The sequence below is a fragment of the Chiloscyllium plagiosum genome, unplaced genomic scaffold (genome assembly GCF_037043375.1).
Source record: "Chiloscyllium plagiosum isolate Xiang-an unplaced genomic scaffold, Cpla_swu_hap1 HiC_scaffold_12, whole genome shotgun sequence".
NCBI classification, from domain to species: domain Eukaryota; kingdom Metazoa; phylum Chordata; class Chondrichthyes; order Orectolobiformes; family Hemiscylliidae; genus Chiloscyllium; species Chiloscyllium plagiosum.
This window is the reverse complement of record NW_028270150.1, coordinates 3,137,212-3,162,026: the sequence shown is the minus strand read 5'-3', so window position 1 is coordinate 3,162,026 and position 24,815 is coordinate 3,137,212. Positions and strand designations below refer to the sequence as shown.

Genomic DNA, 24,815 nt, shown 5'->3' with positions numbered 1-24,815 from the left:
TGTCAATCTTAATGTTTGACAAAATTTTCAGCACATCAGCTTCCTCTATCTCTATCCATTCTAGCATGCACACCTGCTCTTCAAAGGTTTCATTCACTACAAAGTTTGTTTCTTTCGTAAAGACAGAAGCAAAAAACTCATTGAGGGCTTCCCCTACCTCCTCAGACTCTACACACAAATTCCCTATGCTATCCCTGATCGGCCCTACTCTTTCTTTGACCATTCTCTTATTCCTCACAAGTGTAAAATGCCTTTGTATTCTCCCTAATCCGTTCTGCCAAGCCTTTCTCGTGCCCCATCCTGGCTCTCCTCAGACTATTTTTAAGCTCCTTCCTTGCCTGCCTATAATCCAGTAGAGCTGAAAATGTGTTGCTGGAAAAGCGCAGCAGGTCAGGCAGCATCCAAGGAATAGGAGAATCGACGTTTCGGGCATAAGCCCTTCTTCAGGAATGAGGAAAGTGTGTCCAGCAGGCTGAGATAAAAGGTAGGGAGGAGGGACTTGGGGGAGGGGCTTTGGAAATGCGATAGGTGGAGGGAGGTCAAGGTGAGGATGATAGGCTGGAGTGGGCTGGGGGCGGAGAGGTCAGGAAGAAGATTGCAGGTTAGGAAGGCGGTGCTGAGTTTGAGGGATTTGACTGAGACAAGGTGGGGGAGGGGAAATGAGGAAACTGGAGAAATCTGAGTTCATCCCTTGTGGTTGGAGGGTTCCCAGGCAGAAGATGAGGCGCTCTTCCTCCAACCGTCGTGTTGCCATGGTCTGGCGATGGAGGAGTCCAAGGACCTGCATGTCCTTGGTGGAGTGGGAGGGAGAGTTGAAGTGTTGGGCTACGGGGTGGTTGGGTTGGTTGGTCCGGATGTCCCAGAGGTGTTCTCTGAAACGTTCCGCAAGTAGGTGGCCTGTCTCCCCAATATAGAGGAGGCCACATCGGGTGCAGCGGATGCAATAGATGATGTGTGTGGAGGTGCAGGCTAATTTGTGGTGGATATGGAAGTGTCCCTTGGAGCCTTGGAGGGAAGTAAGGGGGGAGGTGTGGGCGCAAGCTTTGCATTTCTTGCGGTTGCAGGGGAAGGTGCCGGGAGTGGAGGTTGGGTTGGTGGGGGGTGTGGACCTGACGAGGGAGTCACGGAGGGAGTGGTCTTTTCGGAACGCTGACAGGGGAGGGGAGGGAAATCCCCTGCCTGTAATCCTGTAGAGCTGAGCTTGACCCTAGCTACCTCCACCTTATGTAAGCTACTTTTTTCCTTTTGACGAGAAGCTCCACCGCTCTCGTCATCCAAGGTTCCTTTATCTTACCACTTCTTGCCTGTCTCAGAGGGACATATTTATTCATCACTTGCAACAACTGTTCCTTAAACCGTCTCCACATGTCTATCGTGCCTTTACCATAGAACAATTGCTCCCAATCCATGCTTCCTAACTCATGTCTAATCGCATCATAGTTTCCTCTTCCCCAATTAAATATCCCCCCATTTTGCCTAATCCTCTCCTTCTCCATAGCTATGTAGAATCTGAGGCAGTTGTGGTCACTATCACCAAAATGCTCTCCCACCACAAGATCTGATACCTGCCCCAGCTCATTGCCGAGCACCAAGTCTAGAATGGCCTCTCCCCTCGTCGCCTTGTCAACGAACTGAGTTAGGAAACCCTCCTGAACACACCTTACAAAAACAGGTCCATTCAAATCTTCTGCTCAAAGGAGGTTCCAATCAATATTGGGAAAGTTAAAGTTCCCCATTACAACAACCCTACTACAATCACACTTTTCCAAAATCTGCGGACCTATGCTTTCTTCCATCTCCCTGCTGCTATTGGGGGGCCTGTAGTAAACCCCTAAAGAGGTGACTGCTCCCTTGCTGTTTCTAATTTCCACTCATACTGACTCGGTAGGCAGATCTTCCTCGACAATGGAAGCTTCTGTAGCTGTGATACCCTCTCTGATTAGTAGTGTTACACTCCCTCCTCTTTTTCCCCCCTCCCTATTCTTTTTAAATGCTCTAAACCCTGGAATATCCAGCAACCATTCCTGCCCCTGAGAAACCCATGTCTCCGTTATGGCCACAACATCATAGCACCAGGTACTGATCCATGCTCTAAGTTCATCACTTTTATTCCTGATACTCCTTGCGTTAAAACAAACACATTTTAACTGATACCTTGGTTCCTTGCCAGGAAAATCCTTCCCACTAGCTGGTCTACCTCTTGCTATTGCCTCATCTCCATCAACTCTCACCTCCAGTATACAGCTCAGGTTCCCACCCCCCTGCCATACTAGTTTAAACCCTCTCGAACTACTCGAGCAAACCTTCCACCCAGGACATTGGTCCCCTTCCAGTTCAGATGCAACCCGTCCTTCTTGTACAGGTCCCATCTTCCCCAGAAAGCATCCCAATTATCTACATATCTGAAGCCCTCCCTCCTACACCAGCTGCGCATCCTCGTGTTAAGCTGCGCCCTCTCCCTGTTCCTCGCCTCGCTATCTCGTGGCACCGGTAGTAAACTAGAGAACACTACTCTGTTCGTCCTGCTTTGCAGCTTCCATCCTAACTCCCTGAAATCGCTGTTTATATCCTCGATCCTTTTCCTGGCTATATCATTAGTGCCAATATGTAAGAAGATTTCTGGCTGTTCGTCCTCCCCTTTTAGAACCTTATACACCCGATCGGAGACGTCCCGGACCCTGGCACCAGGGAGGTAACATACCTTCCGGGAATCCCGATCCTGACCACAAAATCTCCTGTCGATTCCCCTAACTATCGAGTCCCCTACCACGAGTACTTTTCTATTCTGCCCCCTTCCCTTCTTTGCCACTGTGTCAGGCTCAGTGCCAGAGAACTGACTGCTATGGCTTTCCTCTGGTAGGTCACCCCCCCCCCAGCAGTATCCAAAACGATATACTTATTGCTGAGGGGAATGTCCACAGGGGATCTCTGCACTGACTGACTGTCCCCTTTCCTCCCCCTAACTGTAACCCATTTATCCTTGTCCTGAGTCTTAGGAGTGACCAACTCCCGGTAACTCCTCTCAATTACCCCCTCAGCCTCCCGAATGATCCGTAGTTCATCCAGCTCCAGCTCCAATTCCCTACACGGTTTTCAAGGAGCTGGAGTTGGGTGCACTTCCCGCAGATGTAGCCAGCGGAGACGTGTGCCATGTCTCCCACCTGCCACATTCTGCAGGAGGAGCAAGCAACTGCCCATCCATACCCCGCTTATCTGAACACCCACTCAGTACTAAAGTAGAAAGCTTAGTTCAAGTTGCTATAAAAATTAATAACAAACTTATATCCAATAGAGGAAGTTTAGAATGAACGTTACCTTATTAACTAGGTTAGAGGAGGAGGGCGGGTGGGAGACTCTACAGTAGTAGAGTCTCGGGTTTAGCCGCCTTGCTGATATATATGGTCACTGCTTTCCTTCCCGACTGCCCCTCTGGTCCTCATCACTTCCCCCGCTGCTCCCACTCCTTCTATGATAGGGAAAACACCGCTGTCCACTACCGGTAAGTAATTTTAAAAAAACTGCCTTACCTTACCTGCAGTCTTCCGGGTTCGTCTTATCTCCGCTGCTGCTCGCACTCAAAACAGGTCTTCATTGAGGACCGCGTCCTGGTTTCTGAGTTATTTGAAGCATTCTCCCCATCAGGGGCTGATGTTTTCTCTGTCTGTCAAAAAGGTTCCATCCTCACTCTGCACTGGTTTAAGACCAAGGGTGTTGGGTGCGTGTGTTGCTCTGATGGTACTGAAGAAACCCAGGTGTCGGACTTGCCCGTCAGGGAGTTGTCGTTCCTTAGCTTTCTCAGTCCACCAATGGCTCTTGGTTTCCCTAATTTGTCTTTGTAATTCCACCTTTACTGTTTGATGAGTTCTCCTCTGTGCCTCGCTGGTGATGTTGTTTGCCAAGCATGGAGAGCTTTCCGCTTATTGTCAATGAGGTCTTGGAGGATGTGGTCATTCTCATCAAACCAATCTTGGTGTTTCCTGCTTTCTTCACAGCATGAGAGGATGGCTGTCTTCAGCTCTTTCCAGTTTCCTCCACTTCATTAAAAGGAACTCTTTGAAGATTATGATAAAGACATTGCTGGACGGTCACTACTCTGCTCAGCTTTTGAAGTTGCTCAACATTGAGCTTTTTTCTGAACAGTTTCTTCATCTGCAGCCATTTCTGGTGGCATTTGATGGACATTGAGGATGAGCTGGTGATATGTCCAGCAGCCGTCTGCACTGTTTTGGTAATGAGGACATCGTTTAGGTCTTGGGATCGATGATATCGTTGATCGTGTGCCAATGCTTTGATCATGGATGCATCCAAGAAAAATGAACTTGCCGTTTTGGGGGAACTGTGATGACTAGTTGGTGTTCCGCACATTTGGTGAGCAGACGAATCCCACTGAAGTCACAATTCCTGACACTTTTTGATCCCGTGGTTCCTTTCCAGATTTGAGCGTCCATTCCAACCCTGGTGTGAAAGACCCCAAGGAGAACCAGATCTTGCTTAGGGATGTGGGTGTCCAGGATGGAGGCAAAGTCTTCTTTGAACTCATCAATGACATCAAGGGTTGGAGCATGGCCACTTTCTACCGTTGCCTGCTGGTTCCTCACCATTTGTAGTGTCACAAAACTAGTCCTTTTTTTTCCCCCTAAAAGCTGTTCCTTGGCTCAAGGAGACTTTGTCCTTGATTTTTTTCAGAGGGGGAGTAAACCAGGCCAGGCTCTGATCAGTCTGGTTTGGTAGAGAGATTAAAGGGCATTGAGAGGCCTTTTGTTTCTATGTAAACAGATAAGACTTCAGGCCGAAGTGGTCATGTTTTAGAAATGACCTGTATCAAGAAAGAGAAGTGGTCAGCTCTCTAGCTGAGCTGAGCAGTTTAGTTCAGTCTTGAACTGGGAAGTTCAACAGGGAGCTGTGTGGAAACACTCTCTCTCTCTTTCTGCCCTTCAACTTCAACCTGTAAGCATGTGTTCCATTTATACTGGGTTTTAAAGGGAGTTTGCTTATTGGGACTGGAGTGTATATTTACACCAGCATAATTAAGTCTAGTTTGGATAGACTGAGTTCTGTCAGGGTTCTTTATTCTGTTCTTTGTGCTTCATTGTGTAATTTTGTGAATAAACTTTTATCTGTATTAAAATTGAATAATCAACTGAGCTAACCTACTTTGGGTAATTTTCACTGTACACTTCCCGAAACAAATTGCAAAGTTACAGTCTGGCGCTGCCTGCTTAAGAATGTTTGAGTGGTCTGGCCTAGTCCATAACAGTAGCGAGAGAGTCACGAGGTGATCGTTGCTGACTACAGGAGTGTCTGAGATTCTGTTGACAAGCTCATTCTTGATGGGAAATCCAGTTCCCTGGGTCTGAGGTTCATCCTTAGGTTTCCCTCTCCTGGAGAAGGTGCGACCACCATCCCCTGGAACTCAGACACTGATATCAGCTGCTCCTCGAGTCTCCTGCAAGGCAGTGACATCAGTGTCTGAGTAACAGGCAGCAAGGCGAGCTCTTTGTTCCAGACGATAGTTTTGGTGATTCTCCATGAGAATCGAGGTTGACTTTGGTTTTCAGGCTGCAGATGGATGTGGTTCTCCAGCTCGGTTGGTGATGAGACTGACTGACTGACTATATTTGGGGCACCTTTTCTCACCACTACCCTGTGTGGGGTTAACAGAGTAAATCATGAAGAAGGATACTCAGTCGGGAAGGAATCTGCCAAGATCCTCTTCTGTTCCTGTTCCAAGAGGGTCCTGAGTCAAACTCCATCAGCAATGTGTCGGGCTGAAGCTCGGAACTTTGAGATCTCTCGATCCTGTCCCAATCACCTCTCTCCAATCACCTCTCTCCAATCACTACAGGCCTATGCTGTGTTTGTGTGGGGGCTGGTCCCCTCTAAGTAAACATGTGTACAACATCTTTTAACATCGAGTTGCTGTGGCACATCAGCAGACATGTGATTCTTGACAGAAGCTAGATCCTGTTCCAATGGCAAGGAACGTTGATGACAGGGGGATCTTATCCACTGCAGCTGTTGATATCACACTAATATCTTCTGCCTGGATCGCTGTTGAAGACTTGTTATGGGTCATATTTTGTCTGGTTCTTCCCCTCTGACCGTACCATCGTGGGTGACCCTGTGAGTTGAGAACTCTGAACGGTATCCTTTGAACTTCTCCAGCACAGCAGGATTACAATTCATGAAAAGCTCTCATTAACTCATTTCTGATATGTATACTTAGACCATTTCAGGTAGGGTTATAAGGGTTTTCCCCCTTACATCTGTAATAAATGTTGATTAATAAAAATGAAAAAGGGCGTGAGTAGCCTTATGATTATGTTCAGTGACTCAACACCATGGTAACCACATTATAACATCAGTTCACTCGGTGATACTGGACAGGACAGATCCCAATCAGCTGGGATCATAAACACAAGGTTGGGGGTGGGGGGGGGAGAGAGGGAGAGGCTAATGAATTTTTCAGTTTCAAGTATCCTCTGTGATTTGAGAATCCCAGTCATGGAGCAGGTTCAAGACAGAAATCAATCAGGTTCTGGAGGTTAATGACGTCAGGGGAATTGGAGAGAGTGTGGGAAGGGGAAGCTGTGATCTCATTGAATGGAGCAGCAGTCTCAAGGGGCTGAATGGCCTACTCCTCCTGTTTCTGTGATTCCATGTTGGTGTTGGCCTTGGTCTCCTTGTTGGCTGTAGAAGATATTGGAGCAGTCCTCAGCCCTTTGACCCATTGAGTCTGCTCTGCCATTGGCTTATGACTGATGTGTTTCAGAACCCCATTCTCCTGCCTCCTCTCTTGATCACCTTGCCAATCAAGAACCTATCCATCTCTGTCTTAAATATACTCAGTGACTTAGCTTCCATAGCCTTCTGCTACAATGAGCTTCACAGATTGCCTACCCTCTGGCTGAAGAAATATGATCAACCTCTGCTCTGTTTTATTTTATCAGCACATCTACAGCAAGCAAGCCATGTTCTTCGTGTGGGAGTTAAAGTGGAGCCAGGATCCAGGAGCCTACCTTCACTGCCAATTCAGTGTGGCCTTCACACCACTAACGGGCCAGGAATTGAGCTTGATCAAACCATTCACCTACCAGCTCAAACTGGACAATTTCTGCGTAAGTCTTTAAACCAACTCACCAACGCTGGGACTTTAGGGCTTTGTGGGTCAGGGATAAACCTGCATGTTCAGGAGCTGCACAGACCACGATGACCGTGTTAAATGAAAGGCTCAGACAGTTGGAGATTATTCCCAATGTTTCCCTTTGATACAAAAATTTACTTCGCCGCAATTTGTGGGTGACAGAGGTGTAATGGTAATGTCACTAACTTCTGTCAGGATCCTCATGCTGATAGTCTGAGAACATGAGTTCGAAACAAACTCCTCTCCCATCATGACCCTGTACCATGCCCCACCTGAACCAGTAAGTGTCCCCCCCGACCCTGTACTGTGCTGTAACAGTGTTCCCCCCGACCCTGCACTGTGCTGTAACAGTGTTCCCCCTGACCCTGCACTGTGCTGTAACAGTGTTCCCCCCCGGACCCTGTACTGTGCTGTAACAGTGTTCCCCCCGACCCTGTACTGTGCAGTAACAGTATCCCCCCCCTGACCCTGCACTGTGCTGTAACAGTGTTCCCCCCCTGACCCAGTACTGTGCTGTAACAGTGTTCCCCCTGACCCTGTACTGTAACAGTGTTCCCCCCCTGACCCAGTACTGTGCTGTAACAGTGTCCCCCCTGACCCAGTACTGCGCTGTAACAGTGTTCCCCCCCGACCCTGTACTGTGCTGTAACAGTGTCCCCCCAGACCCCGCACTGTGCTGTAACAGTGTTCCCCCAGACCCCGCACTGTGCTGTAACAGTGTTCCCCCTGACCCTGTACTGTGCTGTAACAGTGTTCCCCCCTGACCCTGCACTGTGCTGTAACAGTGTTCTCCCCCGACCATGTACTGTGCTGTAACAGTGTTCCCCCGACCCTGTACTGTGCTGTAACAGTGTTCCCCCCGACCCGGTACTGTGCTGTAACAGTGTTCCCCCGACCCTGTACTGTGCTGTAACAGTGTTCCCCCTGACCCTGCACTGTGCTGTAACAGTATCCCCCCCTGACCCTGCACTGTGCTGTAACAGTGTTCCCCCCGACCCTGTACTGTGCTGTAACAGTGTTCCACCCTGACCCTGCACTGTGCTGTAACAGTGTTCCCCCCGAGCCTGTACTGTGCTGTAACAGTGTTCCCCCCTGACCCTGCACTGTGCTGTAACAGTGTTCCCCCGACCCTGTACTGTGCTGTAACAGTGTCCCCCCTGACCCTGTACTGTGCTGTAACAGTGTTCCCCCCGACCCTGTACTGTGCTGTAACAGTGTTCCCCCCTGACCCTGCACTGTGCTGTAACAGTGTTCCCCCGACCCTGTACTGTGCTGTAACAGTGTTCCCCCCGACCCTGTACTGTGCTGTAACAGTGTTCCCCCGACCCTGTACTGTGCTGTAACAGTGTTCCCCCTGACCCTGCACTGTGCTGTAACAGTATCCCCCCCTGACCCTGCACTGTGCTGTAACAGTGTTCCCCCTGACCCTGTACTGTGCTGTAACAGTGTTCCCCCTGACCCTGCACTGTGCTGTAACAGTGCCCACCCCGACCCTGTACTGTGCTGTAACAGTGTTCCCCCCGACCCTGTACTGTGCTGTAACAGTGTTCCCCCCTGACCCTGCACTGTGCTGTAACAGTGTTCCCCCTGACCCTGTACTGTGCTGTAACAGTGTTCCCCCCTGACCCTGTACTGTGCTGTAACAGTGTTCCCCCGACCCTGTACTGTGCTGTAACAGTGTTCCCCCGACCCTGTACTGTGCTGTAACAGTGTTCCCCCGACCCTGTACTGTGCTGTAACAGTGTTCCCCCGACCCTGTACTGTGCTGTAACAGTGTTCCCCCCGACCCTGTACTGTGCTGTAACAGTGTTCCCCCTGACCCTGTACTGTACTGTAACAGTGTTCCCCCTGACTCTGTACTGTGGTGTAACAGTGTTCCCCCCCTGACCCAGTACTGCCCTTTAACAGTATCCCCCCCTGACCCTGCACTGTGCTGTAACAGTCTCCCCCCGACCCTGTACTGTGCTGTAACAGTCTCCCCCCGACCCTGTACTGTGCTGTAACAGTGTTCCCCCTGACCCTGCACTGTGCTGTAACAGTATCCCCCCCTGACCCTGCACTGTGCTGTAACAGTGTTCCCCCCTGACCCTGTACTGTGCTGAAACAGTATCCCCCCCTGACCCTGCACTGTGCTGTAACAGTGTTCCCCCCTGACCCTGCACTGTGCTGTAACAGTGTTCCCCCCTGACCCTGTACTGTGCTGTAACAGTGTTCCCCCCTGACCCTGCACTGTGCTGTAACAGTGTTCCGCCCTGACCCTGTACTGTGCTGTAACAGTCTCCCCCATGACCCTGCACTGTGGTGTAACAGTGTTCCCCCTGACCCTGCACTGTGCTGTAACAGTGTTCCCCCCGGCCCTGTACTGTGCTGTAACAGTCTCCCCCCTGACCCTTCTCTGTGCTGTAACAGTGTTCCCCCCTGACCCTGTACTGTGCTGTAACAGTATCCCCCATGACCCTGCACTGTGGTGTAACAGTGTTCCCCCCCCTGACCCTGTACTGTGCTGTAACAGTGTTCCCCCCTGACCCTGCACTGTGCTGTAACAGTGTTCCCCCTGACCCTGTACTGTGCTGTAACAGTGTTCCCCCCTGACCCTGCACTGTGCTGTAACAGTGTTCCGCCCTGACCCTGTACTGTGCTGTAACAGTCTCCCCCATGACCCTGCACTGTGGTGTAACAGTGTTCCCCCTGACCCTGCACTGTGCTGTAACAGTGTTCCCCCCGGCCCTGTACTGTGCTGTAACAGTCTCCCCCCGACCCTGTACTGTGCTGTAACAGTGTTCCCCTCTGACCCTGTACTGTGCTGTAACAGTCTCCCCCCTGACCCTGCACTGCTGTAACAGTCTCCCCCCTGACCCTGTACTGTGCTGTAACAGTCTCCCCCCTGACCCTGCACTGTGCTGTAACAGTCTCCCCCCTGACCCTGCACTGTGCTGTAACAGTGTTCTCCCCTGACCCTGCACTGTGCTGTAACAGTGTTCTCCCCCGACCCTGTACTGTGCTGTAACAGTCTCCCCCCTGACCCTGTACTGTGCTGTAACAGTGTTCTCCCCTGACCCTGCACTGTGCTGTAACAGTGTTCTCCCCCGACCCTGTACTGTGCTGTAACAGTCTCCCCCCTGACCCTGTACTGTGCTGTAACAGTCTCCCCCCTGACCCTGTACTGTGCTGTAACAGTGTTCTCCCCTGACCCTGCACTGTGCTGTAACAGTGTTCTCCCCCGACCCTGTACTGTGCTGTAACAGTCTCCCCCCTGACCCTGTACTGTGCTGTAACAGTCTCCCCCCTGACCCTGCACTGTGCTGTAACAGTGTTCCCCCTGACCCTGTACTGTGCTGTAACAGTGTTCCCCCTGACCCTGTACTGTGCTGTAACAGTGTTCCCCCTGACCCTGTACTGTGCAGTAACAGTCTCCCCCCTGACCCTGTACTGTGCTGTAACAGTATCCCCCCCTGACCCTGCACTGTGCTGTAACAGTGTTCTCCCCTGACCCTGCACTGTGCTGTAACAGTGTTCCCCCTGACCCTGTACTTTGCTGTAACAGTGTTCCCCCCTGACCCTGTACTGTGCTGTAACAGTGTTCCCCCCTGACCCTGTACTGTGCTGTAACAGTGTCCCCCCAGACCCCGCACTGTGCTGTAACAGTGTTCCCCCCGACACTGTACTGTGCTGTAACAGTGTTCCCCCCTGACCCTGTACTGTGCTGTAACAGTCTCCCCCCGACCCTGCAATGTGCTGTAACAGTGTTCCCCCCTGACCCTGTACTGTGCTGTAACAGTATCCCCCCCTGACCCTGTACTGTGCTGTAACAGTGTTCCCCCCTGACCCTGTACTGTGCTGTAACAGTGTTCCCCCCTGACCCTGTACTGTGCTGTAACAGTCTCCCCCATGACCCTGCACTGTGGTGTAACAGTGTTCCCCCCCCTGACCCTGTACTGTGCTGTAACAGTCTCCCCCATGACACTGCACTGTGGTGTAACAGTGTTCCCCCCCCGACCCTGTACTGTGCTGTAACAGTGTTCCCCCCCTGACCCAGTACTGCGCTGTAACAGTGTTCCCCCCTGACCCTGCACTGTGCTGTAACAGTGTACCCCCCTGACCCTGTACTGTGCTGTAACAGTGTTCCCCCTGACCCTGCACTGTGCTGTAACAGTGTTCCCCCCTGACCCTGTACTGTGCTGTAACAGTGTTCCCCCTGACCCTGCACTGTGCTGTAACAGTCTCCCCCCTGACCCTTCTCTGTGCTGTAACAGTGTTCCCCCCTGACCCTGTACTGTGCTGTAACAGTATCCCCTCCTGACCCTGCACTGTGCTGTAACAGTGTTCCCCCCTGACCCTGTACTGTGCTGTAACAGTGTTCCCCCCTGACCCTGTACTGTGCTGTAACAGTCTCCCCCATGACCCTGCACTGTGGTGTAACAGTGTTCCCCCCCCTGACCCTGTACTGTGCTGTAACAGTGTTCCCCCCCTGACCCAGTACTGCGCTGTAACAGTGTTCCCCCCCTGACCCAGTACTGCGCTGTAACAGTGTTCCCCCCTGACCCTGTACTGTGCTGTAACAGTCTCCCCCATGACCCTGCACTGTGCTGTAACAGTGTTCCCCCCTGACCCTGTACTGTGCTGTAACAGTGTTCCCCCTGACCCTGCACTGTGCTTTAACAGTGTTCCCCCCTGACCCTGTACTGTGCTGTAACAGTGTTCCCCCCTGACCCTGTACTGTGCTGTAACAGTCTCCCCCATGACCCTGCACTGTGCTGTAACAGTGTTCCCCCCTGACCCTGTACTGTGCTGTAACAGTGTTCCCCCTGACCCTGCACTGTGCTGTAACAGTGTTCCCCCCTGACCCTGTACTGTGCTGTAACAGTGTTCCCCCCTGACCCTGTACTGTGCTGTAACAGTGTTCCCCTCTGACCCTGTACTGTGCTGTAACAGTGTTCCCCCCTGACCCTGTACTGTGCTGTAACAGTCTCCCCCCTGACCCTGCACTGTGCTGTAACAGTGTTCCCCCTGACCCTGCACTGTGCTGTAACAGTGTTCCCCCCGACCCTGTACTGTGCTGTAACAGTCTCCCCCCGACCCTGTACTGTGCTGTAACAGTGTTCCCCTCTGACCCTGTACTGTGCTGTAACAGTCTCCCCCCTGACCCTGCACTGCTGTAACAGTCTCCCCCCTGACCCTGTACTGTGCTGTAACAGTCTCCCCCCTGACCCTGCACTGTGGTGTAACAGTGTTCCCCCCGACCCTGTACTGTGCTGTAACAGTGTTCCCCCTGACCCTGCACTGTGCTGTAACAGTCTCCCCCCTGACCCTGCACTGTGCTGTAACAGTGTTCTCCCCCGACCCTGTACTGTGCTGTAACAGTCTCCCCCCTGACCCTGTACTGTGCTGTAACAGTGTTCCCCCCCCGACCCTGTACTGTGCTGTAACAGTGTTCCCCCCGACCCTGTACTGTGCAGTAACAGTATCCCCCCCCCTGACCCTGCACTGTGCTGTAACAGTGTTCCCCCCCCGACCCTGTACTGTGCTGTAACAGTGTTCCCCCCGACCCTGTACTGTGCTGTAACAGTGTTCCCCCCCTGACCCAGTACTGTGCTGTAACAGTGTTCCCCCTGACCCTGTACTGTAACAGTGTTCCCCCCCTGACCCAGTACTGTGCTGTAACAGTGTCCCCCCTGACCCAGTACTGCGCTGTAACAGTGTTCCCCCCCGACCCTGTACTGTGCTGTAACAGTGTCCCCCCAGACCCCGCACTGTGCTGTAACAGTGTTCCCCCAGACCCCGCACTGTGCTGTAACAGTGTTCCCCCTGACCCTGTACTGTGCTGTAACAGTGTTCCCCCCTGACCCTGCACTGTGCTGTAACAGTGTTCTCCCCCGACCATGTACTGTGCTGTAACAGTGTTCCCCCGACCCTGTACTGTGCTGTAACAGTGTTCCCCCCGACCCTGTACTGTGCTGTAACAGTGTTCCCCCGACCCTGTACTGTGCTGTAACAGTGTTCCCCCTGACCCTGCACTGTGCTGTAACAGTATCCCCCCCTGACCCTGCACTGTGCTGTAACAGTGTTCCCCCCGACCCTGTACTGTGCTGTAACAGTGTTCCCCCCGAGCCTGTACTGTGCTGTAACAGTGTTCCCCCCTGACCCTGCACTGTGCTGTAACAGTGTTCCCCCGACCCTGTACTGTGCTGTAACAGTGTCCCCCCTGACCCTGTACTGTGCTGTAACAGTGTTCCCCCCGACCCTGTACTGTGCTGTAACAGTGTTCCCCCCTGACCCTGCACTGTGCTGTAACAGTGTTCCCCCGACCCTGTACTGTGCTGTAACAGTGTTCCCCCCGACCCTGTACTGTGCTGTAACAGTGTTCCCCCCGACCCTGTACTGTGCTGTAACAGTGTTCCCCCGACCCTGTACTGTGCTGTAACAGTGTTCCCCCTGACCCTGCACTGTGCTGTAACAGTATCCCCCCCTGACCCTGCACTGTGCTGTAACAGTGTTCCCCCTGACCCTGCACTGTGCTGTAACAGTGTTCCCCCTGACCCTGTACTGTGCTGTAACAGTGTTCCCCCTGACCCTGCACTGTGCTGTAACAGTGCCCACCCCGACCCTGTACTGTGCTGTAACAGTGTTCCCCCCGACCCTGTACTGTGCTGTAACAGTGTTCCCCCCTGACCCTGCACTGTGCTGTAACAGTGTTCCCCCGACCCTGTACTGTGCTGTAACAGTGTTCCCCCCGACCCTGTACTGTGCTGTAACAGTGTTCCCACGACCCTGTACTGTGCTGTAACAGTGTTCCCCCTGACCCTGTACTGTGCAGTAACAGTGTTCCCCCCTGACCCTGTACTGTGCTGTAACAGTGTTCTCCCGACCCTGTACTGTGCTGTAACAGTGTTCCCCCGACCCTGTACTGTGCTGTAACAGTGTTCCCCCGACCCTGTACTGTGCTGTAACAGTGTTCCCCCGACCCTGTACTGTGCTGTAACAGTGTTCCCCCCGACCCTGTACTGTGCTGTAACAGTGTTCCCCCTGACCCTGTACTGTACTGTAACAGTGTTCCCCCTGACTCTGTACTGTGGTGTAACAGTGTTCCCCCCCTGACCCAGTACTGCCCTTTAACAGTATCCCCCCCTGACCCTGCACTGTGCTGTAACAGTCTCCCCCCGACCCTGTACTGTGCTGTAACAGTCTCCCCCCGACCCTGTACTGTGCTGTAACAGTGTTCCCCCTGACCCTGCACTGTGCTGTAACAGTATCCCCCCCTGACCCTGCACTGTGCTGTAACAGTGTTCCCCCCTGACCCTGTACTGTGCTGTAACAGTATCCCCCCCTGACCCTGCACTGTGCTGTAACAGTGTTCCCCCCTGACCCTGTACTGTGCTGTAACAGTGTTCCCCCCTGACCCTGTACTGTGCTGAAACAGTATCCCCCCCTGACCCTGCACTGTGCTGTAACAGTGTTCCCCCCTGACCCTGTACTGTGCTGTAACAGTGTTCCCCCTGACCCTGTACTGTGCTGTAACAGTGTTCCCCCCTGACCCTGTACTGTGCTGTAACAGTGTTCCCCCCTGACCCTGCACTGTGCTGTAACAGTGTTCCGCCCTGACCCTGTACTGTGCTGTAACAGTCTCCCCCATGACCCTGCACTGTGGTGTAACAGTGTTCCCCCTGACCCTGCACTGTGCTGTAACAGTGTTCCCCCCGGCCCTGTACTGTGCTGTAACAGTCTCCCCCCGACCCTGTACTGTGCTGTAACAGTGTTCCCCTCTGACCCTGTACTGTGCTGTAACAGTCTCCCCCCTGACCCTGCACTGCTGTAACAGTCTCCCCCCTGACCCTGTACTGTGCTGTAACAGTCTCCCCCCTGACCCTGCACTGTGGTGTAACAGTGTTCCCCCCGACCCTGTACTGTGCTGTAACAGTGTTCCCCCTGACCCTGCACTGTGCTGTAACAGTCTCCCCCCTGACCCTGCACTGTGCTGTAACAGTGTTCTCCCCTGACCCTGCACTGTGCTGTAACAGTGTTCTCCCCCGACCCTGTACTGTGCTGTAACAGTCTCCCCCCTGACCCTGTACTGTGCTGTAACAGTGTTCTCCCCTGACCCTGCACTGTGCTGTAACAGTGTTCTCCCCCGACCCTGTACTGTGCTGTAACAGTCTCCCCCCTGACCCTGTACTGTGCTGTAACAGTCTCCCCCCTGACCCTGTACTGTGCTGTAACAGTGTTCTCCCCTGACCCTGCACTGTGCTGTAACAGTGTTCCCCCTGACCCTGTACTGTGCTGTAACAGTGTTCCCCCTGACCCTGTACTGTGCTGTAACAGTGTTCCCCCTGACCCTGTACTGTGCAGTAACAGTCTCCCCCCTGACCCTGTACTGTGCTGTAACAGTATCCCCCCCTGACCCTGCACTGTGCTGTAACAGTGCCCACCACGACCCTGTACTGTGCTGTAACAGTGTTCCCCCGACCCTGTACTGTGCTGTAACAGTGTCCCCCCAGACCCCGCACTGTGCTGTAACAGTGTTCCCCCTGACCCTGTACTGTGCTGTAACAGTGTTCCCCCTGACCCTGTACTGTGCTGTAACAGTGTTCCCCCGACCCTGTACTGTGCTGTAACAGTGTCCCCCCAGACCCCGCACTGTGCTGTAACAGTGTTCCCCCCGACACTGTACTGTGCTGTAACAGTGTTCCCCCCTGACCCTGTACTGTGCTGTAACAGTCTCCCCCCGACCCTGCAATGTGCTGTAACAGTGTTCCCCCCTGACCCTGTACTGTGCTGTAACAGTATCCCCCCCTGACCCTGCACTGTGCTGTAACAGTGTTCCCCCCTGACCCTGTACTGTGCTGTAACAGTGTTCCCCCCTGACCCTGTACTGTGCTGTAACAGTCTCCCCCATGACCCTGCACTGTGGTGTAACAGTGTTCCCCCCCCTGACCCTGTACTGTGCTGTAACAGTCTCCCCCATGACCCTGCACTGTGGTGTAACAGTGTTCCCCCCCCGACCCTGTACTGTGCTGTAACAGTGTTCCCCCCCTGACCCAGTACTGCGCTGTAACAGTGTTCCCCCCTGACCCTGTACTGTGCTGTAACAGTATCCCCCCCTGACCCTGCACTGTGCTGTAACAGTGTTCCCCCCTGACCCTGTACTGTGCTGTAACAGTGTTCCCCCTGACCCTGCACTGTGCTGTAACAGTGTTCCCCCCTGACCCTGTACTGTGCTGTAACAGTGTTCCCCCTGACCCTGCACTGTGCTGTAACAGTCTCCCCCCTGACCCTTCTCTGTGCTGTAACAGTGTTCCCCCCTGACCCTGTACTGTGCTGTAACAGTATCCCCCCCTGACCCTGCACTGTGCTGTAACAGTGTTCCCCCCTGACCCTGTACTGTGCTGTAACAGTGTTCCCCCCTGACCCTGTACTGTGCTGTAACAGTCTCCCCCATGACCCTGCATTGTGGTGTAACAGTGTTCCCCCCCCTGACCCTGTACTGTGCTGTAACAGTGTTCCCCCCCTGACCCAGTACTGCGCTGTAACAGTGTTCCCCCCCTGACCCAGTACTGCGCTGTAACAGTGTTCCCCCCTGACCCTGTACTGTGCTGTAACAGTCTCCCCCATGACCCTGCACTGTGCTGTAACAGTGTTCCCCCCTGACCCTGTACTGTGCTGTAACAGTGTTCCCCCTGACCCTGCACTGTGCTGTAACAGTGTTCCCCCCTGACCCTGTACTGTGCTGTAACAGTGTTCCCCCCTGACCCTGTACTGTGCTGTAACAGTCTCCCCCATGACCCTGCACTGTGCTGTAACAGTGTTCCCCCCTGACCCTGTACTGTGCTGTAACAGTGTTCCCCCTGACCCTGCACTGTGCTGTAACAGTGTTCCCCCCTGACCCTGTACTGTGCTGTAACAGTGTTCCCCCCTGACCCTGTACTGTGCTGTAACAGTCTCCCCCCTGACCCTGCACTGTGCTGTAACAGTGTTCCCCCTGACCCTGCACTGTGCTGTAACAGTGTTCCCCCCGACCCTGTACTGTGCTGTAACAGTCTCCCCCCGACCCTGTACTGTGCTGTAACAGTGTTCCCCTCTGACCCTGTACTGTGCTGTAACAGTCTCCCCCCTGACCCTGCACTGCTGTAACAGTCTCCCCCCTGACCCTGTACTGTGCTGTAACAGTCTCCCCCCTGACCCTGCACTGTGGTGTAACAGTGTTCCCCCTGACCCTGCACTGTGGTGTAACAGTGTTCCCCCTGACCCTGTACTGTGCTGTAACAGTGTTCCCCCTGACCCTGCACTGTGCTGTAACAGTCTCCCCCATGACCCTGCACTGTGGTGTAACAGTGTTCCCCCCCCGACCCTGTACTGTGCTGTAACAGTGTTCCCCCCCTGACCCAGTACTGCGCTGTAACAGTGTTCCCCCCTGACCCTGTACTGTGCTGTAACAGTATCCCCCCCTGACCCTGCACTGTGCTGTAACAGTGTTCCCCCCTGACCCTGTACTGTGCTGTAACAGTGTTCCCCCTGACCCTGCACTGTGCTGTAACAGTCTCCCCCCTGACCCTTCTCTGTGCTGTAACAGTGTTCCCCCCTGACCCTGTACTGTGCTGTAACAGTATCCCCCCCTGACCCTGCACTGTGCTGTAACAGTGTTCCCCCCTGACCCTGTACTGTGCTGTAACAGTGTTCCCCCCTGACCCTGTACTGTGCTGTAACAGTCTCCCCCATGACCCTGCATTGTGGTGTAACAGTGTTCCCCCCCCTGACCCTGTACTGTGCTGTAACAGTGTTCCCCCCCTGACCCAGTACTGCGCTGTAACAGTGTTCCCCCCCTGACCCAGTACTGCGCTGTAACAGTGTTCCCCCCTGACCCTGTACTGTGCTGTAACAGTCTCCCCCATGACCCTGCACTGTGCTGTAACAGTGTTCCCCCCTGACCCTGTACTGTGCTGTAACAGTGTTCCCCCTGACCCTGCACTGTGCTGTAACAGTGTTCCCCCCTGACCCTGTACTGTGCTGTAACAGTGTTCCCCCCTGACCCTGTACTGTGCTGTAACAGTCTCCCCCATGACCCTGCACTGTGCTGTAACAGTGTTCCCCCCTGACCCTGTACTGTGCTGTAACAGTGTTCCCCCTGACCCTGCACTGTGCTGTAACAGTGTTCCCCCCTGACCCTGTACTGTGCTGTAACAGTGTTCCCCCCTGACCCTGTACTGTGCTGTAACAGTCTCCCCCCTGACCCTGCACTGTGCTGTAACAGTGTTCCCCCTGACCCTGCACTGTGCTGTAACAGTGTTCCCCCCGACCCTGTACTGTGCTGTAACAGTCTCCCCCCGACCCTGTACTGTGCTGTAACAGTGTTCCCCTCTGACCCTGTACTGTGCTGTAACAGTCTCCCCCCTGACCCTGCACTGCTGTAACAGTCTCCCCCCTGACCCTGTACTGTGCTGTAACAGTCTCCCCCCTGACCCTGCACTGTGGTGTAACAGTGTTCCCCCTGACCCTGTACTGTGCTGTAACAGTGTTCCCCCTGACCCTGCACTGTGCTGTAACAGTCTCCCCCCTGACCCTGCACTGTGCTGTAACAGTGTTCTCCCCTGACCCTGCACTGTGCTGTAACAGTGTTCTCCCCCGACCCTGTACTGTGCTGTAACAGTCTCCCCCCTGACCCTGTACTGTGCTGTAACAGTGTTCTCCCCTGACCCTGTACTGTGCTGTAACAGTGTTCTCCCCTGACCCTGCACTGTGCTGTAACAGTGTTCCCCCTGACCCTGTACTGTGCTGTAACAGTGTTCCCCCTGACCCTGTACTGTGCTGTAACAGTGTTCCTCCTGACCCTGTACTGTGCAGTAACAGTCTCCCCCCTGACCCTGTACTGTGCTGTAACAGTATCCCCCCCTGACCCTGCACTGTGCTGTAACAGTGTTCCCCCCTGACCCTGTACTGTGCTGTAACAGTATCCCCCCCTGACCCTGTACTGTGCTGTAACAGTCTCCCCCATGACCCTGCACTGTGGTGTAACAGTGTTCCCCACCCGACCCTGTACTGTGCTGTAACAGTCTGCCCCATGACCCTGCACTGTGGTGTAACAGTGTTCCCCCCCCGACCCTGTACTGTGCTGTAACAGTGTTCTCCTCTGACCCTGTACTGTGCTGTAACAGTGTTCCCCCGACCCTGTACTGTGCTGTAACAGTGTCCCCCCAGATCCCGCACTGTGCTGTAACAGTATCCCCCCCTGACCCTGTACTGTGCTGTAACAGTGTTCCCCCATGACCCTGTACTGTGCTGTAACAGTCTCCCCCCGACCCTGCACTGTGCTGTAACAGTCTGCCCCATGACCCTGTACTGTGGTGTAACAGTATCCCCCCCCGACCCTGCACTGTGCTGTAACAGTGTTCCCCCCTGACCCTGTACTGTGCTGTAACAGTGTTCCCCCCTGACCCTGTACTGTGCTGTAACAGTCTCCCCCATGACCCCGCACTGTGCTGTAACAGTGTTCCCCCCCCGACACTGTACTGTGCTGTAACAGTCTCCCCCCTGACCCTGCACTGTGCTGTAACAGTGTTCCCCCCCCGACCCTGTACTGTGCTGTAACAGTGTTCCCCCCCTGACCCAGTACTGCGCTGTAACAGTATTCCCCCCTGACCCTGAACTGTGCTGTAACAGTATCCCCCCCTGACCCTGCACTGTGCTGTAACAGTGTTCCCCCCTGACCCTGTACTGTGCTGTAACAGTCTCCCCCCTGACCCTGCACTGTGCTGTAACAGTGTTCCCCCCCCGACCCTGTACTGTGCTGTAACAGTCTCCCCCATGACACTGCACTGTGCTGTAACAGTATCCCCCCCCGACCCTGTACTGTGCTGTAACAGTATCCCCCCCCCGACCCAGTACTGCGCTGTAACAGTGTTCCCCCCTGACCCTGTACTGTGCTGTAACAGTCTCCCCCCTGACCCTGTACTGTGCTGTAACAGTCTCCCCCCTGACCCTGTACTGTGCTGTAACAGTCTCCCCCCTGACCCTGCACTGTGCTGTAACAGTATCCCCCCCTGACCCTGTACTGTGCTGTAACAGTATCCCCCCCCGACCCTGTACTGTGCTGTAACAGTCTCCCCCCTGACCCTGCACTGTGCTGTAACAGTGTTCCCCCTGACCCTGTACTGTGGTGTAACAGTGTTCCCCCCGACCCTGCACTGTGCTGTAACAGTGTTCCCCCCTGACCCTGTACTGTGCTGTAACAGTGTTCCCCTCTGACCCTGTACTGTGCTGTAACAGTGTTCCCCCCTGACCCTGTACTGTGCTGTAACAGTCTCCCCCCTGACCCTGCACTGTGCTGTAACAGTGTTCCCCCTGACCCTGCACTGTGCTGTAACAGTGTTCCCCCCGACCCTGTACTGTGCTGTAACAGTCTCCCCCCGACCCTGTACTGTGCTGTAACAGTGTTCCCCTCTGACCCTGTACTGTGCTGTAACAGTCTCCCCACTGACCCTGCACTGCTGTAACAGTCTCCCCCCTGACCCTGTACTGTGCTGTAACAGTCTCCCCCCTGACCCTGTACTGTGCTGTAACAGTGTTCCCCCCGACCCTGTACTGTGCTGTAACAGTGTTCTCCCCTGACCCTGCACTGTGCTGTAACAGTGTTCTCCCCCGACCCTGTACTGTGCTGTAACAGTCTCCCCCCTGACCCTGTACTGTGCTGTAACAGTGTTCTCCCCTGACCCTGCACTGTGCTGTAACAGTGTTCCCCCTGACACTGTACTGTGCTGTAACAGTGTTCCCCCTGACCCTGTACTGTGCTGTAACAGTGTTCCCCCTGACCCTGTACTGTGCAGTAACAGTCTCCCCCCTGACCCTGTACTGTGCTGTAACAGTGTTCCCCCTGACCCTGTACTGTGCTGTAACAGTGTTCCCCCTGACCCTGTACTGTGCTGTAACAGTGTTCCCCCCTGACCCTGTACTTTGCTGTAACAGTATCCCCCCCTGACCCTGTACTTTGCTGTAACAGTATCCCCCCCGACCCTGTACTGTGCTGTAACAGTGTTCCCCCCTGACCCTGTACTGTGCTGTAACAGTGTTCCCCCTGACCCTGTACTGTGCAGTAACAGTCTCCCCCCTGACCCTGTACTGTGCTGTAACAGTATCCCCCCCGACCCTGTACTGTGCTGTAACAGTGTTCCCCCTGACCCTGTACTGTGCTGTAACAGTGTTCCCCCTGACCCTGTACTGTGCTGTAACAGTCTCCCCCCTGACCCTGCACTGTGCTGGAACAGTATCCCCCCCTGACCCTGTACTTTGCTGTAACAGTGTTCTCCTCTGACCCTGCACTGTGCTGTAACAGTGTTCCCACTGACCCTGTACTGTGCTGTAACAGTGTTCCCACTGACCCTGTACTGTGCTGTAACAGTGTTCCCCCTGACCCTGTACTGTGCAGTAACAGTGTTCCCCCCTGACCCTGTACTGTGCAGTAACAGTGTTCCCCCTGACCCTGCACTGTGCTGTAACAGTGTTCCCCCCTGACCCTGTACTGTGCTGTAACAGTGTTCTCCCCTGACCCTGCACTGTGCTGTAACAGTGTTCCCCCTGACCCTGTACTGTGCTGTAACAGTGTTCCCACTGACCCTGTACTGTGCAGTAACAGTGTTCCCCCTGACCCTGTACTGTGCAGTAACAGTGTTCCCCCCTGACCCTGTACTTTGCTGTAACAGTGTTCCCCCTGACCCTGCACTGTGCTGTAACAGTGTTCTCCCCTGACCCTGCACTGTGCTGTAACAGTGTTCCCCCTGACCCTGTACTGTGCTGTAACAGTGTTCCCACTGACCCTGTACTGTGCTGTAACAGTGTTCCCCCCTGACCCTGCACTGTGCTGTAACAGTCTCCCCCATGACCCTGCACTGTGGTGTAACAGTGTTCCCCACCCGACCCTGTACTGTGCTGTAACAGTCTGCCCCATGACCCTGCACTGTGGTGTAACAGTGTTCCCCCCCCGACCCTGTACTGTGCTGTAACAGTGTTCTCCTCTGACCCTGTACTGTGCTGTAACAGTGTTCCCCCGACCCTGTACTGTGCTGTAACAGTGTCCCCCCAGACCCCGCACTGTGCTGTAACAGTATCCCCCCCTGACCCTGTACTGTGCTGTAACAGTGTTCCCCCATGACCCTGTACTGTGCTGTAACAGTCTCCCCCCGACCCTGCACTGTGCTGTAACAGTCTGCCCCATGACCCTGTACTGTGGTGTAACAGTATCCCCCCCCGACCCTGCACTGTGCTGTAACAGTGTTCCCCCCTGACCCTGTACTGTGCTGTAACAGTGTTCCCCCCTGACCCTGTACTGTGCTGTAACAGTCTCCCCCATGACCCCGCACTGTGCTGTAACAGTGTTCCCCCCCCGACACTGTACTGTGCTGTAACAGTCTCCCCCCTGACCCTGCACTGTGCTGTAACAGTGTTCCCCCCCCGACCCTGTACTGTGCTGTAACAGTGTTCCCCCCCTGACCCAGTACTGCGCTGTAACAGTATTCCCCCCTGACCCTGAACTGTGCTGTAACAGTATCCCCCCCTGACCCTGCACTGTGCTGTAACAGTGTTCCCCCCTGACCCTGTACTGTGCTGTAACAGTCTCCCCCCTGACCCTGCACTGTGCTGTAACAGTGTTCCCCCCCCGACCCTGTACTGTGCTGTAACAGTCTCCCCCATGACACTGCACTGTGCTGTAACAGTATCCCCCCCCGACCCTGTACTGTGCTGTAACAGTATCCCCCCCCCCGACCCAGTACTGCGCTGTAACAGTGTTCCCCCCTGACCCTGTACTGTGCTGTAACAGTCTCCCCCCTGACCCTGTACTGTGCTGTAACAGTCTCCCCCCTGACCCTGTACTGTGCTGTAACAGTCTCCCCCCTGACCCTGCACTGTGCTGTAACAGTATCCCCCCCTGACCCTGTACTGTGCTGTAACAGTATCCCCCCCCCGACCCTGTACTGTGCTGTAACAGTCTCCCCCCTGACCCTGCACTGTGCTGTAACAGTGTTCCCCCTGACCCTGTACTGTGGTGTAACAGTGTTCCCCCCGACCCTGCACTGTGCTGTAACAGTGTTCCCCCCTGACCCTGTACTGTGCTGTAACAGTGTTCCCCTCTGACCCTGTACTGTGCTGTAACAGTGTTCCCCTCTGACCCTGTACTGTGCTGTAACAGTGTTCCCCCCTGACCCTGTACTGTGCTGTAACAGTCTCCCCCCTGACCCTGCACTGTGCTGTAACAGTGTTCCCCCTGACCCTGCACTGTGCTGTAACAGTGTTCCCCCCGACCCTGTACTGTGCTGTAACAGTCTCCCCCCGACCCTGTACTGTGCTGTAACAGTGTTCCCCTCTGACCCTGTACTGTGCTGTAACAGTCTACCCACTGACCCTGCACTGCTGTAACAGTCTCCCCCCTGACCCTGTACTGTGCTGTAACAGTCTCCCCCCTGACCCTGTACTGTGCTGTAACAGTGTTCCCCCCGACCCTGTACTGTGCTGTAACAGTGTTCCCCCTGACCCTGCACTGTGCTGTAACAGTGTTCTCCCCTGACCCTGCACTGTGCTGTAACAGTGTTCTCCCCCGACCCTGTACTGTGCTGTAACAGTCTCCCCCCTGACCCTGTACTGTGCTGTAACAGTGTTCTCCCCTGACCCTGCACTGTGCTGTAACAGTGTTCCCCCTGACACTGTACTGTGCTGTAACAGTGTTCCCCCTGACCCTGTACTGTGCTGTAACAGTGTTCCCCCTGACCCTGTACTGTGCAGTAACAGTCTCCCCCCTGACCCTGTACTGTGCTGTAACAGTGTTCCCCCTGACCCTGTACTGTGCTGTAACAGTGTTCCCCCTGACCCTGTACTGTGCTGTAACAGTGTTCCCCCCTGACCCTGTACTTTGCTGTAACAGTATCCCCCCCTGACCCTGTACTTTGCTGTAACAGTATCCCCCCCGACCCTGTACTGTGCTGTAACAGTGTTCCCCCCTGACCCTGTACTGTGCTGTAACAGTGTTCCCCCTGACCCTGTACTGTGCAGTAACAGTCTCCCCCCTGACCCTGTACTGTGCTGTAACAGTATCCCCCCCGACCCTGTACTGTGCTGTAACAGTGTTCCCCCTGACCCTGTACTGTGCTGTAACAGTGTTCCCCCTGACCCTGTACTGTGCTGTAACAGTCTCCCCCCTGACCCTGCACTGTGCTGTAACAGTATCCCCCCCTGACCCTGTACTTTGCTGTAACAGTGTTCTCCTCTGACCCTGCACTGTGCTGTAACAGTGTTCCCACTGACCCTGTACTGTGCTGTAACAGTGTTCCCCCTGACCCTGTACTGTGCAGTAACAGTGTTCCCCCCTGACCCTGTACTGTGCTGTAACAGTGTTCCCCCCTGACCCTGTACTGTGCAGTAACAGTGTTCCCCCTGACCCTGCACTGTGCTGTAACAGTGTTCCCCCCTGACCCTGTACTGTGCTGTAACAGTGTTCTCCCCTGACCCTGCACTGTGCTGTAACAGTGTTCCCCCTGACCCTGTACTGTGCTGTAACAGTGTTCCCACTGACCCTGTACTGTGCAGTAACAGTGTTCCCCCTGACCCTGTACTGTGCAGTAACAGTGTTCCCCCCTGACCCTGTACTTTGCTGTAACAGTGTTCCCCCTGACCCTGCACTGTGCTGTAACAGTGTTCT

The 24,815-nt window shown here is 54.2% G+C and overlaps 1 protein-coding gene across 1 annotated transcript in view; it reads left to right on the top strand.

Annotated features, from left to right (window-relative positions):
- Nucleotides 1–24,815, top strand: part of trappc10 (trafficking protein particle complex subunit 10) — a 148,300-nt gene that overhangs the window by 115,471 nt on the left and 8,014 nt on the right. The window contains exon 20 of the mRNA XM_087992426.1: nucleotides 6,951–7,118. Coding sequence (XP_087848552.1) covers nucleotides 6,951–7,118 — 168 coding nt within the window. The remainder of the gene's footprint in view (nucleotides 1–6,950; nucleotides 7,119–24,815) is intronic.